The sequence below is a fragment of the Triplophysa rosa genome, linkage group LG25 (assembly GCF_024868665.1).
Source record: "Triplophysa rosa linkage group LG25, Trosa_1v2, whole genome shotgun sequence".
NCBI classification, from domain to species: Eukaryota; Metazoa; Chordata; class Actinopteri; order Cypriniformes; family Nemacheilidae; genus Triplophysa; species Triplophysa rosa.
In genome coordinates, this window is record NC_079914.1 from 5,087,317 (window position 1) to 5,105,263 (window position 17,947).

Below are 17,947 nucleotides of genomic sequence, written 5' to 3' on the forward strand. Positions count from 1 at the left end.
TAGACTATGGCGACCCAACATGGTCTGCCATGATTCCAAAACGAACCCAAAATCTCTTTTATGCCATTGTTTTGCAAATCATCTTCCATTTAGAGTCAACACATGCAGGGGTGTGCAAAAAACTGTTGTTTACTTAGCAACTCGGTCACTATATTCACCGACTCCTTCAGCGACTCATGTTCAGAAGCATATAGTGACAAACCTAGCGCATTTTTGGATATTTTACCTTTAACCTCATAGATTTTGTCAGACAATGTTGTGGTTATAAATCAGAACTGACAACAGAAATAGAAAATATGTACATGAGGACAGATTTAGTGGGCAATAAGCTATATTAAAATACAGACGTCAGATACGATGACATCACAAAAATGTTAATTAGCATCCAGTGCCACAGTTCAAGAAAATCCTGTGGGAAACACCTAGTATGGTATAACTATCACAATAGGACCCTAAAAACTACTGTATTTTGATTCTAAGGGCAAGGTATGGTTCTTTCACTGTATACTGTATATTTTTATAGTAATACCAAAATATAAATAAGAAATAATAATTCTGAAATAAGAACATTAATGAGTGATCAAACTATTTAAAGAAAAGCTAAACAACCACTTGCATAATGGGCCATTATCTTGTTTTAACTTTGTAAGAGGCAGGTGTATTATAAATAGCTACAACAAAGAAAATAAGAAAAGGACGCTGCCAGAAAGTGATATTATTCATAACACTCTCAGTCCACACAGTGAGTGGACATCTTAAGTGATGCAGTAAAGCAGAAACAGACAGAATGGTATAAACCGTATATGCCTCCGCGATTAGGTGCAGCATCTGCTCAAGCCAGCCAGGGACGCCTCTCTCATACCTGCTCTCCATTCAAATGAAACAAAGCGAAGATGTTTTGCTTAAGTCTCCTGGCAGCAGCCGTAATTCCCCACACACCTGCAGCCTCGCGGAATCAACTTTTTTATTGAGGTCAACAGGACCTGCTTTATCTCAAGGGTATGGAAATTCATCTCGGGAACCAGGTGGCATTGTTTTATTGTGCCAACCAAGAGAAGATAAAAGGAAAACCCCAGAGCCTTTCGGAGAAAACGAGCGGAAAATCAAAAGAGCCTAGCGTCTTCTGCGAGCAGCTTTCCCAAAACCGTCTATAGGCCTTCATACTTTCTTTCCATCTCTCTTTCAGTCTCAGAGCGAGTTTTGGCTCTACACTGGCTTTCCCAATCAGCCGTGAATGAAGAGCCGGGCTACGTGGCACGGTCGGGGGACAGACCGCTCGCAATCTGTCAGGCTGATCTTGGCAGCTTTCGCGTTGTGGTTAATGAGGTCAGTGGCACTCATCTGCAGATGCCAGAGCGTCCACAGCGCGTACTGTCTGATGCCCAGGTGCCATCATTTTCAAAGCTCTTTCCTCAGAGGTCACTTCTACACAATGCATTTTCTGTAAAGCGTTATACCACTAATGTGATGCATTTTGTGATTTTCTAGATCTGACAGAAAATGGTATGATAGTTATGCCTCACAGTAGACGTTGAAAATTGAAAGATTTACGTTCACATTTAAGCATTATCCAAAGCCGCTTACATAACTCAGGAATGGATATATCCAACTACAATGGCTATAGAAACTTTATATTGAAAAATACAACTTTTGTTCCTCAAATGCCGAAGCAATATAATAGTATATTGTCCAAAAAACTAAGGTATTACCATGGTACATTTTACTTCTAAGCATAATCACTAACCTGCCTGTCTGTATTCTTCTGCAGAACACAAATGAAGATATTTTGAAGAACGTTGATAACCAAACAACACTGGCCCCCATTGACTTCCATTGTATGAACACAAAACTGCTGAGACATTTCTCAAAATGTCTTCCTTTGTGTTCCACAGAATAAACAGTCATATACAGGTTTTGAATAGCATGAGGGTGAATAATGACAACATTTCTATTTTAAGGCAAACCTCTTTTAAGGGGTACCTACATTTTTGGATGAAATTCCATTTTAATGTCTAATGTCAGTCTACAGTTAGCTTAATTCTAGAGTAGTGGTTCTCAACGGGGAGCCGGGGCACACAAGGGGGCCCCAGCTGACTTCCAAGGGGGCCTCAAGACAGGGGCGTAGCTACATGGTGGCTCTTGGGTGGCCACGGCTACCCCTGAATGATGGATGGCCACCTATCTGGTCACCTCTGTTGTAAGATGTGTGTCGGAGTTTACGGAGTTCTGCGCAGATCATTTAGCGTATGCACAGGAAGTAACGCGAGAACATTACTCTCGCGTTAATATGATGTCATGCACTGACGCAAACAGTCTGAGCGCTATAGCTGAACAGCTGCTAACCGCTTTGTGACAGTGTACTGTCTGTGTACCATGGAAGTTCATCGCGAGCAGAAGGATCAGGTCAGTAAAATCAGTCTTGTTTAACTGGATTTCATTCATTATTTACATTTCCCGAAGGTTTAAGTTGGGGTACTGCAATGTTTATTTTCTATAAAAAATGCTAACTTAATGCAACAGATAGCTAGCAAATTATTTTAAAATAATGTTAGCACATGAAAGCATTGCAAATAAATTGTTTACTTTACGTTCGTTGTGTTTGTTTTTGACCAGCAAACTATGTGTAATGAAGAATTGGTGTAAATTACAGTAGAAGTTAAAGAATTTCTGTCTGTAAGGATTTTCTGGTCACCCTAATAAAATCACTGGGTCTTACCTGGCCACCTCTAAATAAAAGTTCTGGCTATGCCCCTGTCTCAAGATGAGAAAAATAATTCTAATTATTTCGCCACTTCCAGCTGACTTCCAAGGGGGCCTCAAGATGAGAATATTTTTTAATTAATTTATTATTTCGCCGTTTTTATAATAAATAAATGTTTTTTCCAGTAAAAGTAAAGCTCTAAAATATTTTAAGTTTCTTTGAGGTTTTGTGAGTGGGGGGGCCTTTGAATATTGTTGAATACAATGGGGAGCCTTGGAGTCACAAAGGTTGAGAACCCTGTTCTAAAGTAATAAATATTATTGTAAACTGAACTCCAACGGACATCAACAGAATGATCTTTACTCTACAACGAGTTTCATCAATATTTCAAACTGCATTTACCATCGTGCAATTCATAAGGCTACCCTGTAATAAAATACAATACGATACAAGCAGCACGTTCAGGCCTGCTTGCGTGCTTTCCCTCGCCATTGCAAAGGTGCCCAAAGATGGAGTTTCTACTGGATTAGAGTCCAGATGGTGACTCCGCATAGTAACTGGAACAGTGGGCTAATCCACCATTACACAGGCTTAAAGTCACTGTTATCATCGACCTCTCGCTACTCGACAGATAAAGTGACTCCAATGATCAGCAGATATACAGAAAGCATAGTATTGTAAACAATGCAATCTTGTTGAAAAGAAATGTGATTTAGGGTACGTTTACATAACAACATCATACTAATAAATGGCCATTGTTATGTAAATGAATGGCCATGACAAGTTTTCTGTGTTTAGTTGGCGCATAAGCTATTGAAAAAAATGCTTAGAAAGTGATTAATCACTGCACACAGCCAATAGAATTGATTTCCATGACTTTCACGAAATTTCGCTATTGGACTGCACCATTAACATATTACAGGGTCAACCCCTTTAGAGCAACCCAAGGTTAAGTATCATGCTCAAGGGCATAATGGTGTCATCTAATGGCTTGCTTCCTACGATGATCAACCCGGCAACCTTCTAGTTACCGGCTCTGAGTCTTAACTACTATACCACACCACCAAGTCAATTCAATCAAGTCACGGCACTCTTTAGTGTCTTAATGTCTATTAGACAATTAGACAATTAGAAAGCCCTTAAAATGACTTATGTCACTATACTAAACCATAATTTACACCTTCCAGTCGCAAAAGTCAGTGAAAGCAGAAAGACAGCTCCGTGAGCCAAGTGCATTTCATATAGTCATGGCCAGTAAACGGATTACTTAAAGTGTGTCCGGGTGTGTGCTGAGAATCACGCTGGGAAACCATCCTGTCCTGCAGTGCGCAGGCACTTGGCAGGGCCTGAGTGCCCTCCACCATCCAAGCCTGCCGCCCAGAAGAACAAAAGCCAACGCCAAATCCCAAGGTGCCAGCTCTGGCCGGCCCAACTGTCTGCTGCAACTTCCTGTTGTCAATATCCTTGGGGATTGCCTGAGACACTTGAGAAAATTGAAAAATGGACTACAAAAATACAGTTTGCAGCACAAGAGTGAGGTGAAGGTGTGGAAGGGGTTGAGGAGGTTTTTGAAAGGATTTGAGTTTTGATTATGGGCAACGAAGCAGGGAGCAGGCAATTTTGGGTTTCTACCTGGATCACTTTGTGGAAAAGACTAGCATGTCATGTTTTGGATGCCATTGTGTTGTTGTCTTCCCTTGTTTGGGTTTGTAGCTATCTTAACCAGCAACTAGCATTACTATCTTAGTTTTGCTGGTGAGTAGCATAGCAATTCCGGTCAACCAACTTGGACCAGTGTTGAAAATTCAAAATGGCAGCCAAGATTTTCAAGCTCTGATAGCATCTTTGGTTTAGAGTCAGAACAATGCAGTTTCACAAACAAAAAGAAAAATCGCTAAATCACCTTGGCACACATCTTTGGTTACGCTGAGAACATTCAAGAAAACAAACGAGAAAAGGATCCAGAGCTGTGTTCATTGTTAATGTATTAAGATGAATTTGTTTGTCTCGTTGCGTTTAGGGATCCTGATCAAAAAAAGAATACAAAAGAGAAAGTCACAAATGCAAACACATTGACAGATTCATTGTTTTGTGCTCTCTGGTCGAGACAGTAGAGGTGGCACTGGAAAGGGACGGGTTTGGACACAGGAATGATACAAGCAAGTGCACATAGATGGGAGGGAGGAGAGGGCAGACAGCAGCTATTGGACGCAGGCAGATAAATCCCCAGGACCAGATGGTGCTTCAGCATTCACAGATTAGCAGCCGAACTAAAGCCTGAAACCCATTCAAACACGCACATGCAGCTTTGTTTCTCTACTGTATATTAGTGAAGACATCTCATAGACTGCTGGTAATACAGACTGATAACAAAATGCAATTACCAACAAAGAATATCACTAAATTTGCCGTTAAGTAAGACTCTTACAGTATCCCCTCACTACCCTATTAAGAAACTACAGGTACATACGAGAGAATTTCTCTGATCTGTTTAGCTGCCACTTGAAATTCCACAAGCAACTGGAAATTGAGTGATCTTGTGCTGACACAGCAGGCAGGGTGGAAATCTCTCCTGGACCTGTCTTACGCATCGTGTGTCAACGTCCTGCTATCCTGTGTATCTCCTGTATCTCGGGATGAGGGTTTGTTTATGCGTGCAGAGTAATATTTGTGTGACGCTTCCTACTTCGAAACATTCAAGGAACGCATTCATTGTCTTTGTTTCAAAATCAGTTAGCACATTACATATTTCAATTAGTCATGCTAAGATCTCTGATAAATAACTAATTTCTTACTTCTTGTGAGAAGCTTTGATGGCACCATGAAATTGTTATTTGCATATTAAAACCGGTGTACTTTAACCACTAAGAAATTAAACTCAGCATAATTTAATTTGCCTTGAAAAAGGAGCGTGTCGTTTCTAAGTCACTTGCACCAAATGGTTATGCAAACTAACAGTTGTTTCCACACCCTGCCTCCCATTGTTTGGAACAACACACAATTTGTTTAAATCAAACGTTATCACGTTGAACCACTAAATCAGAGCGATTTGTTATATAACAATAAATATATATAAATATAAATATATAGTTGATGCACAGTGATATAAATGTATATATAATTGTAAAATCTAAACTTATTTTGTCTGTATTTAGGTATGTCTGTAAATTGCTGCCTTTCGCCCTCATAAACAACATGAATAAAACAGATATTAAATTAGCATTATATAAATATATAAACAGTCCCATTACTGCTTACTTTGATTTCAACAGCCTGGGATTTATCATCAAACAGTGAGAAATGTTGGTAAGATTTGTGATAATGCCAACTGATTTTTGCATTTTTTGAGTCAATCATAAGCATTAGTTCAGAGAATGAACGCTAGTCTCATAGCACGAACACAAATCAGATCCTTTACCGAGTTTACAAATATGATCCTTAACAAATCAGGTCGTTTACAGAGTTGTTTACAAATTAGACTGTTCGCAGAGAATTGTTTACAAATTAGATTGTTTACAGAGAGTTGTTTACAAATTAGATTGCTTACAGAGAGTTGTTTACAAATTAGATTGTTTACAGAGAGTTGTTTACAAATTAGATTGTTTACAGAGAGTTGTTTACAAATTAGATTGCTTACAGTTTACAAATCAGATAATAGTTATAGTTTGTAAATTGGATCACTTACAACGTTGTTTACAAATCAGATCGTTTTTACAAATTAGATTGCTTGCAAAGAACCGTTTACAAATTAGATCGTTTACAGTTTACAAATCAGATTATTTATAGTTTATAAATCAGATCAATTACAGAGTTGTTTACAAATCAAATTGTTTACAGTTATAAATCAGATTGTCTACAGGGAATTGTTTACAAATTGGATCATTTACAGTTTACAAATCAGATCGTTTACAGTTTACAAATCAGTTCATTTACAGAGTTGTTTACAAATCAGATTGTTTACAGTTATAAATCAGATTGTTCACATATAATTTACAGTTGTTTGCAAATCGGATTGTTTTCTGTAGAGTTTACAATAAGATCGTTTACATTTTAAAATGAGATCATTCACATCGTTTACAAATCAGACAGTTTACAGAGTTTACAAATCAGATTATTTACAGAAATCAGATCGTTTATTAGAAATGATTAATAATATTGATCCGATTCTACATTTTGATCATCTTTGACTTTGCAAGCTCCACATACAGTAACTTCTAATATTCAGCAACATGGTTGCCATAAAAATCCTTAAACAAACAGCAGATCAATGCTTGACGCTGTTATGAGTTTATAAGGTTTCTCTAATAGACCAATATGAAATGAAAAAAGAATGCAATGTGAGCGCATTTAAAAGGAGAAATGTTTAGTCAGCTAAACAAAATGGAGTACTGAGGACTTAAGTAATGTCAGTTAAATTTGTCACAATGTCTAAAGGTCTTAGAACGCATTATAGGTATCTTTACACTGATGCCTGATTTATCAGCTCATTCAATTTATATGCTTTGCCAGTACATAGACGCAAAACATAGGCACTGCAGGCGCTATGTATCCCTTTGAATAAAAGCACCTGTCAAACATGCAGAATGTAAATGTAATTTGCATAGAGAAAAGGCACATTGGGCTCTTATAACAGCAACGTTTTTCATGTGCTTTAGCTCTTGGATGGGATGTAAATATAGGCATAAAGGATATCTAATATTCATATGGCTTAACACATCACATGTCCTAAGGGGGCTTGAGGCCCCTGACCACAACATTGTGTGTTGAATTTGGTCAAACATGCAAAAAAGCTCCAGAAGCAGAATTAAAAAACCCAAAACCATATCTGGTCACTCTTGGAATTCATGTAGTTGTAAACCCGCTAACCTCTAGCTTTAGTTATGAGGACGTAGGCGCACATAAACACACATCTCGCGTTTCTGCGTTGGAGGAACGATGCCTGCACCACAGCATTGCCGAACCGTAAGTGTGCATTAGCGTGCATGGTAAATCAGACTTAAAACCAGTCATAGCACAGATGCATTAGCATGGGGACAGCTGGGAATTGGGTCAAAGTAATTGCCCATCAGTGGAAACGTGAGAAGAACAAAAAAATGGAAAGAGAGGCAGAGGAAGAGAGAGATTTACAGATGTGTGAAATGTGAGAAAGTGGGGGTTGGGAGACAGGAAATATAAACGATACCACAAATAGAAGAAATTTCAAGGAGAAAAAGAAGAAAGGAAAACTGTAAGCTAAAATGAGATGAAGCATGCACACTGGTCGTTCATAATTTACGATGATTGGAAGGAAGGGTTAGTGGCTGACACTGCCCTTTCTGCGCACATCTATTTATTTGATGTTGCCATTGCCAAGCATGTCGCTTAAAGATCTAGATCCAAACAGCTCCTTTGCTGACCCTGCAATGCATATTGTTTACAAAAAGATGCTTTCTTAAAGGTCCAGTGTTTTAAATATAGTAGCATCTAGTGGTGAGGTTACGAATTGCAACCAATGGCTCACTCCACCCATCGCCCCTCCCTTTCTAAGTACTACAGAGGCTGACCGAGGGTTAGGATGTCGTCACGTTTTCGCTTCTTTGCAAAAGGAGATAACTTGTATACAAAACACGCTCTGTAAAGCATTTTGTCCGTTAAGGGCTCCTGTAGAAACAACATGCGGAATTCCAATACAAGGGACCCGCGGTGTATGTAGATAGAAATAGCTCATTCTAAGGTAATAAAAACATAACACTTCATTATGTAAGGTCTTTATACACCTCTGAAGACAGTTATGTATATTACATAGCATTTCTGTCAAACGATCCTCCAAAAGATTATACACAGCACCTTTAAAGCTGCAATCTGTAACTTCTGCCTCTATATCGCCATCTCTGTTTGAAACATAATATTTCAGGTTGCCTTACAGACTCATCTTTACTTCAAATTATAAATCATTATTATGACCTTACACATGTTAATCAAGGTGCAGTAAAGAGGCAGTTGTCCTTTGGAACACCTTTATGCACTTGTCTAAAGATACGGCAGGCAATTTTAGAGAAGTTAGCAATAGCAAGCTAGCTTTAAACACAATATCCCATCCTCCCTTTAGAGAGCTCACCAAAGCCACCCACGAAAGGATTCTATTTGTCTATAAAAAAAACTAATGAAAGTGTTGATACAATGCGTGTTTTAAATAAATATGAATCATTGTATTTGTCAAAGTTTGTGAGCATGTGGCATCAAATATTTGGTACAGTAGCCCAATTGTCTTATGATTACATTCTACATACATATTCTTAGCTATTTTTTTTTGGTGCTGTGAGTAAAACAGTTCTTACAATATTCTCTATTTTTTTGCTTGTTACTGGTTTCTTTACAGGTGAACCACTAAAATAACCTGGGAATACATTTTTGGGGGAATTGGAAATACAGTTATTTTTGTCATCACTAAGGCTGTTTGACTCTTGGGTATCTGTGTGACTGCAAACACACCGGCCAGGCAGATACACATAAACAGCCAAAGAGAACATTCCACACAGTCACCATTACTTAAGTCACTGAGGTTAATCAAAAGTGTGTCACTTTAACAGCTGACTTCAGCCGTCTATTTTGGGCTTAGAGAAAAGGACAGAATGGTGATTTTTAGCAGGGAAAATATAAATCTGTGGACTAGCCATCAGCGCATTAAGAATGATCTGGAAAACAGTGAGACTGAAAAAAGTGAAAGAACAAGTTTAAGACTTTTATACAAAAACTTCTTGTTTTGTAACTGTGACAATCAAAGTAAATAATCTGTTTGATTATTTTCTTGATTGTGTATATTGCTAATGCATCTATTATCACTATTAAGATTATTTCTTAACTTCTACATATTCAATTTGTAGGGATGTAACAATATTTTCGTTATCGTGTTATCGCAATAGCAAAATTGTCTCAATATTATCGTGGTCACATGACTGTATGAAATGATAGGTCTTTCGGGCCTAACATAGAGAATGTTAGAAAAGATAAAAGATGTTACCTCTGTCAAGGTCAACAGTTATGATTAGAGGATAAAGAAAAGAGGATAAAAATAGTGCAATAAATACCGTACAGTGGACTCTATACCGAGGTATTACCGTACTGTGAGATTTTGATATTGTTACATCCCTAGAGTGTATTTTTGTCACAAATCCCACTGTCACCAAGTCTTTTAGTTAATTGCTTGCCTCATAATATACATAATGTGGATAAGAATAGATTTGAAACAAAATGTTATAAAGACTTGAGAGTAGGCTGTTTGATACTGACTAGTAAGCAACCACCTACAAAACACGAAGAACACCCTAGCATCCGCATATTAAATCTCCAACAATCCAATAAATAATCAATCTCTATTAATAATCTAAAGTTCCATCACAGAAGGTCATTGACACATGCCATTCACCGGTTTGACAGTGCTTTGCTCACTAAAGCATGCTGATTTCTGATTGTGACATCAGGGTTGTTATGGTAATGCTGGAATCCCTGTGCCAGAGTTCTGCAGGGCCGGCTTCTGTTTCACTGCAGTTGCCATAACAACAGCGGAAATCTCTGTCAGAATCCCACAATGCTCATGGCCCTTCTGCTGGGCCAGTCTACAAGAGGGATGACTGAACATCCCTATGGGAAGCAGGAAGCAGTCACACACAAAGTTGTACAGTTTTTAATAAGGCAAAGTAGTGAAGTGAAAGTGAAGTGAAAGTGACTTATTTGTCAGGTATGGTTACCCATACCCATTAACCCATCCAGAGAGTAGTGAACACGCACAGCAAGTCGTGAAGGGGTAAGATGCCTTGCTCAAGGGCACCTCAGTCGTTACCCACCGGCCCTGAGAATCGAACCAGCAACCTTCTGGTCACGAGTCCTGTTTCTGTAGCATATCATATGCAAACCGAATGTATTCAGATTTTCTGAATGTATGTGATAACTGGATGATGTACCACATTGACAAAGTATACAGAGCATACTTAAAGGGATAGTTCAACCAAAAATAACAATTGTATCATCGTTTACTCACCCTAAACCTGTATAAACATCTTTGTTCTGTGCACACAAAAGAAGATATTTTGAAAAATGTGGGAAACCAAACAGTTTGGGGCACCATTGACTACCATAGTGGTAGTTTTGCTTCCTATGGTAGTCAATGGTGACCCAGAGCATTGGTTACTTACACTCTCCCAAATATCTTCTGTTGTGTTCAGCAGAACAAATACATTGATATAGGTTTGGAACAACTTCAGGGGAAGTTAACGATGACAGCACATTTTCCCTTTAACTTTATATTCTCTATATTAAATAAACCAGACGTTTTTAAACATTAATGGACTCATTACTTGATCAACCTACTAAAAGATCAAAAAATTTAATTGTGAGTATTAAAATTGATCCAACATTGACTTTAAAACTGAAACATGCTTTTTTGAAGAAAACCGAACAAATTGCCTTTCACATGCAACGTAATGCAGAATAATACTGTGTACTGTTTCACAGTTTCACGACCTTAACAAATTAAATAAAGATGCTCAAAATCTGTGTTCCCCCAATTACCAAAAACAGAACTGAAGTATTTCTTTTCCTCTGGAAAAATAATGATCAAACGGCGTAGTAAATTACTGTAATATGCACAAATCGACCACTGCGAGCAACAATCCGAACCCAAAGCCACAACTGCAGTGTGCAAGTTCTTTGTCGAAAGCTCGCTGATCTTATAGCAAAGCTTCCGACAAGATGAATCAATCGAGGACAATAAACGGCAAACAGAAACCTTTGACTTCCAGAAAGTTCCCTGAAGACAGAGTGTCTGTAATGTACTTCAAATCTGCAAATTATTGATGTGAGAAACGTTTCGAGATTTGATCCGTGATGTAGCTGGTTTAGCCTTGTGACGAGTGACTGAACAAGATCTAATCGAGTTTGTTCAGCTAGCGAGCCTGATTGATTCAATCCCTACCGTCGCTGCAACCCACGGGCGACAAAGTCAGGGATTTTATTGGAAAAGCTCAGCCTGGGATAACTCTCGGGTGAACGTTTTACTAATGAGCTGACAGCTGCTCAGTCGGGCCATTCAGGAGTGTCGGATTTGGCCGGAGGAAAAGGTAAATAGAGAAGAATCCGTTGCAGCGCTTTCACGGTGATTATGTCGCTATTGACATAAGACCTGGGATTTCGGCGAGAAGACATGTTTGCGGAGTATCTAACGGAGGATTTGCTGAATGCTTTTCGGGTGTTACAGAACCGTGGTAAACACATTTGCCGCCAGACCTTCTCAGGTATCAATCGGTGTGTTGAACAAAGAATCTGTGTTCAGCACCTTGGACAGCGTCTCATGTGAAAACCACACGATATGTTTCTGTCACACCTTCAGTGGATCTTCTGAGGAAATCACATTGCAAACACGTAATTGTAATTATTGCAATGCATTAATCTTGAATTCACATAAAAATATGGAGGATAGTTCACCCAAAAATAAAAAATCATCCTTTATGCACCCTCATGCGGTTCAAAACCTGTATATGATTCTTTGTAAAGGACAAAAAAGAGATTTAAAGAAATGTCTCAGTGGTTTTGTGTCCACACAATGGAAGTCAATGCGGGTCAATGTTGTTTGGTCATCAAATTTTTTTCAAATTTCTTCTTTTGTGTTCTGCAGAAGAAAGAAAGTCATACAGTTTTGGAATCCTAGCTTAAGGCTCAAATTCGAATAAATGTTTAATTTCAATCTTTGACACAATCTTATTCAGTCGATATTAAAGATATCAAGGTTATAGTTTCACAGAATGTTCTTTCCATTATGTACGATGTTTCAATGTAGAAAACAGCAAATCACAAAAATGGCTTTAGCTAGGTTTTCACAGGCAGGGTCACATTTCTCAGTTTTTTCAGATGTTTTTATCCAAAGCAATTTACAGTCTGTTCAAGCATATACATTTTATCAGTGTGTGTGTTCACTGGTTTTCGAACCCACAACCTTTGCACTGCAAATGCAACGACTCATTGCTCACAAAGAAAAACAAACATTCTATTTCACTTTTTTCACAAACAACTATAAATGTACAAGATAACAAGGGAACAAAAGACAGATCTGTTGTCGAGCTGTCAATATTACTCATATCCAGACCAAAGCCATTGGGACAGCTCCAAGCTGGCTGGAAGACTTCATTAAGACATCCTATTAAATAGCTTTCAAATTCACAATGGAAGAGTTTTGGTTTTATACAAAATTTATATTTAGGGCCTTCAGCCACTCTGGCCGAGCAGGGGCGTGTGTGCAGAGGAAGCTCGCAAAACAAAGCCTGTGTGAGCTATATGTGACAGGACTCGCATGGCAATGCTATTCCCCAACCGACTTCCTTTTTCCCAAAATACATGTCTGCTCGCATCGCCGCAGCGACATTTTCGGTGGATGGCCCCTCTTGTCAAGCGTGTGCTATAAACTCTAAGGTGGAGGTTTGTGTTGAAGCAATGACTGTGAACTTGTCTGTCCCTGTGTTTTGTGTCTTTGTGTGTCCTCTCCTGTCAGCCTCTCTCCCTCTCCCGTGTTTCTCCTCTCGCTGTGAAAGTCATTACTTCTATTTTATCAAATGAATAGCCATGAAATTAAGAAATACTCCAGCTGTTTCATATGGCTGTATTAGGGAGACAGAAGAGACATTCTAAACAAAACGCTGTTACAGTTTTACTGGCTTCAAGATTGTGCTTATCAGCAGATGAGCATCTGAATATACACAATATAAACCAAATATAAATATAATATATTGCAAAGTGATGTTTTTTTGAAGAAGAAGATATAGCCCAAGTGTTTTTTTACAAGTGTAAAAATGGCTGGCATGTTGCTAGGGTATTGGGTGGTTGCTAGGGTGTTACTAAAGTGACGGAGTGTTCATGCCGTTTATATGGCATTTGCTAGAGTGGTCTATGTGGTTCCTTACTGAAAAAATGCTGGGTTGTTATAACCCAGTGTTGGGTCAAAAAGGGACGAACCCAACCGTTGGATTCTAAATTAACCTATGCTGGATTGTTTCAACCAGTTGGACCATCAGCATGAATTAGCCTTTATACTCAAGAACTTTAATAAGCAATAACTACCTATAATACTCACAATAACTCACTATACTGTGAAATGTGACAGTCCTCTAACTTTCTTGGTTTAACCTTCAACTTTTTCAATAAACTGTCAAAACCAAATCAAAGCCTGCGGTGACTCAAAGTAGAAAACATCTCACCTTTCCTCAGACCTTAAGTGCTTTTGTTCTTGTTGTTGATGACCGTGATGCCTTGCAGCTTGATCTACTGAACAATTATGAACTTTTCCCCATGTGTATGATAACATTCTTACCCTCGCCCCATCCACCTATAATACATGCTATGACTGCGCAGCCTTTTCATTGAGCAAAGATGAATATTAAAACGCAAAGATCAACAGGCACAGCGGGAGCCAGGACTTCTATGGCTATTTATCCAATACAGATTAAATTAAGAGACAATATACTTCCTCCATCTGCCTTGTTCCTTTTGGCAGAGCAAAAGACAAATAAGCCCAAAACTTGAAGTTTGCTGTTAGCAATTATATTTTCATGTCTATCAACAGTGCTAATTCTGCTTAAACCAGAACAGCAGCTGATGTCAGACCTCCTACATAGAAAATTGATGCGTGTGTGACTATCTGATGTGGCTCGGATGGGAGATATAAATGGGACTGGAAAAGATGTTGTTACGCAACATCTGAGTAAAAAGAGAATACGTGCATTTCACCTCTAGGCAGGTGAAATTTGCCTCTTCAACCTCAAAATTGCACAGTCCGGCCTCTTGGAGAACATTTTCATATTATTATCGTCATTATACCAACAATGTCACCTATGGCTTTTCTGTCGCTAAAATGAAGCAGCGCTTTACATATTACCAGTCTCAAAACTAAACTAAAAGGTGCAATTTATTATACGTGATGGGAAACATCAACCCACATATAATTTACTTTTTTCAACACAAAATCACCTGATCTGGTCTATAGAGTTAAATTGATACCCAGGTCACTAATATCTCAAGTCTGCTAAATGCAACGACAAGGTTAATGTAAAAAACCTCCAGCGCTAATGTAGAATCAATGTTGAAACAACATTGGCCAAATGAGTTTTCTACAGTAAATGTAGGCGAGAGGAGAAAAATGGCTTTCATTGATGTGAACTGTGCGCTGCATTAGCATGCTAGGGGGTTCGCATCACATTCAACATGCTCATTGTATTACAAAGACTCATTCACACACAACACCAGCGTGAATAGCTGTTTTTCAACGGCGTGCCAGAGGGGCCGGCCCTTTTGGAGAACATCCACGAGTTACCACCTTCCTCTGCATAGGAATGTAAAGCTCCCATCCTTTTGACAGATCTACTTTTATAGATTGACAATCGGTAGTCTGTTTGCGGTTTTTCATTCTGTAGCTCTTGAATATAATTGTTGAGAATTAAACTGATGTTGAGTCATAGCGTTGACAAAAATACTACTGTATTCGGTACTTTAGTGGTTGGTTGCTCATGTGAACCATCTATCTATCTATCTATCTATCTATCTATCTATCTATCTATCTATCTGTCTGTCTGTCTGTCTGTCTGTCTGTCTGTCTGTCTGTCTGTCTGTCTGTCTGTCTGTCTGTCTGTCTGTCTTATACTGTCCTATACTATACAACCTAGACTGTATGGATATATTTCAAACTCTTAGTTATATTTACTTATTCACCCTTGACTACTTTTAAGTAAAAAATATATTCAACTTGTTCAACCTTGAAGCTGATTTTTGTTTTGTATGCAATGGTAATGGGTTTTTTTCAGTTTGGGGAGAAGAAAGTGGCTTTGAGCTTGCTAACACAACAGGATAAACAGTAATCTATCAACATTCAATTTATAAAATAAATGGTTTTCTTAATGAAAAGTCTCAAACTAACCAGGTCGGTAACAAGATAAGCATAGTCTCCAATCTTGATGTAAAAATATTAAAATTAATGAGATGATCTGGCAGAGATGTGCTCACCTGTCACTTCTCATTTCCATGACAACCAAAGATAAAACATATATATTTTGTAACTTAATCTTAAAAAAAAAGTTTTATGCTTTTTAACGTTTACATTGTAAGTTTTCAAATGTATATGAATTAAAAGTCTGGGCTTTTAATAGGCTCCAAAAGTCTAGTTAGGGGAACTAAAACTTTGAAGCATCTCAAAACTGCGCAGAACGCAGATAGAACCATATCATTCCAAGGCAACAAAAAGTAAAATTCCGGCAAATTTAATCTTTAAATTCGGTTAAAATGACAAAATAACGTGATTAAACAGCCACAAAATAACAGGTTAAACCATTTCAATCTTTTAAACCTACCATGGTTGTTATTTTTATGTGTCTTTACTTAAAATGAAACCATGGAATGAAAAAGATCCAATAACTCAAGAACCATCCCATATAAGTAGTTTGTGCAAGCTAAAACAGATTTTTCAATCACATGGAATGTTCTCAAACCACTTCTGCAACATTTGAACATAGTAAATTACATCTGCCAGAGATGCTGAAGGCTGCCATTTTGTATTATGACTCACACGAGCACAGGAAGTGAACCAACAGAGCAGTGTCTAACAACAAAATAATTCAACCGATTAATCTGCATTTTATTAGAGACGTGATACATGACCAGCCATACACCCGCCCTTTAATGCTGTTCTCTCTCAACACTGTGACTCATCAGGCCATTATGAGACAAATCATTCATATTCTCCATGTACTGCAATGTTACAACGTCTGTCATTCATACAAGCCCTTGTCTTGCTTTTAAAAGTATATTTTACTTATAAACACCATAGTAGGTTCGAAATTCATCTTCAGCAAGTATAAAACCAGTCGTGATGCTGTCGTGTTGGTGACCACTGCAGCTGTGTTAGTGCATTGTCACCACGCTTTCTTTTCCTAAAGCTTATGTTATTTATTTATTTTATTTTTTGCGTAAGGCTTACGTTAAATCTCTTTGACGAACATGATCGGTAGGGTTAGGCTTGCGTGATTTTGTTATTAGTCATGTTTAGGCATTTTCCTCCATACACCTGTTGGAAACGCACTCCTTTTAGCGCCCCCTGTCGGTGCTATCTCCACGAACAACATCAGCAGTGTGTACTACTGTAACATCATGTTAGTATTCAACAGTCGTGCAGACAGATTTACATCACGAATTCAATAGACTTGTATAATAACACACTTAGTATTAGTAGAAATACTCTATACTGATAAAGGTTAAAAATACCTTGCATTTAAATAAACAATTTACATTACATAGTCAATTTTATATGTCGTCTAGTTTTAAATGACAACATCAATGTCCTTCAATTGATTTACGTGCCGTATAAAACCTCATTTCATATCATTTAATAAGCTGAAGCTGATGATTCATATCACAACGACTAATAAAAAGAATATTTTTCAACTCACCCACTCCGATTTTCTCGTCCTCGGTCGGTGTCCACATGATCCCGGTAAAATCACCAAGATATCAGAAGAGTGTTGAAATAACACATGAAAGTTAAAGCAGACGTGTTTATTTACAGCTGTGTATTTCTCATCCTATTAAACATCCGCGCGTCTGGATCTCCCTTATGGATGCAGCCGCATCTGAGGATGGAGACGATCATTTATTTATTTCATTGCCTCGGTCTGTCCGCGATTTAACGGTGAAATCTGTTAAAACAGCACGAGGACGAACTGCCCATGTGTGTCACGGGCGCGTTTGGCGTTTTTTGCGCGTGACTGATGCGATTTCCCGTAATTTCGCGATAATTCTGTACGGTATACGGGAGACTCTTCAGCGCCGGTGCTGCGCCATCTTCATCTCTCCGTCCGTCCACCGTCACATGACGCACACTGTCGCTCTTCAACGGGACACGCGCTGTACCCTGGACAGAACGCACGAGAGGGAGCGCGCGCTGAATGGACTCATTTAGGAGTTTTTTGGACCGGGCTGTATTTTATAATGTTTACCGGTCACGTTAGTTTTCACTGTACGGTGTATTTATGTTACACTGAGTAATAGTAAAAACGAACAGTGAGTAGCCCACTACAGAAATTTCCACGGTAACCACTGGCGCACTTGAAATGTTACTACAGTTTTGCTTATATAAAGCCATAATACATAGCCTACATAGGCTATATTGAATATTGAATAAACACCGCAACAAGCTTTCGTTTTGCTTTCACCTTTCTTTCATTTTAACGTCTTTTA

At 38.4% G+C, this 17,947-nt stretch overlaps 1 protein-coding gene across 1 annotated transcript in view; it reads right to left on the reverse strand.

Annotated features, from left to right (window-relative positions):
- The window catches only part of LOC130549232 (dedicator of cytokinesis protein 3-like), a 64,227-nt gene extending 46,612 nt beyond the window's left edge, over positions 1 to 17,615 (reverse strand). The window contains exon 1 of the mRNA XM_057326451.1: positions 17,161 to 17,615. Coding sequence (XP_057182434.1) covers positions 17,161 to 17,197 — 37 coding nt within the window. The 5' untranslated portion in view covers positions 17,198 to 17,615. The remainder of the gene's footprint in view (positions 1 to 17,160) is intronic.
- Between the last annotated feature and the right edge of the window lie 332 nt (positions 17,616 to 17,947).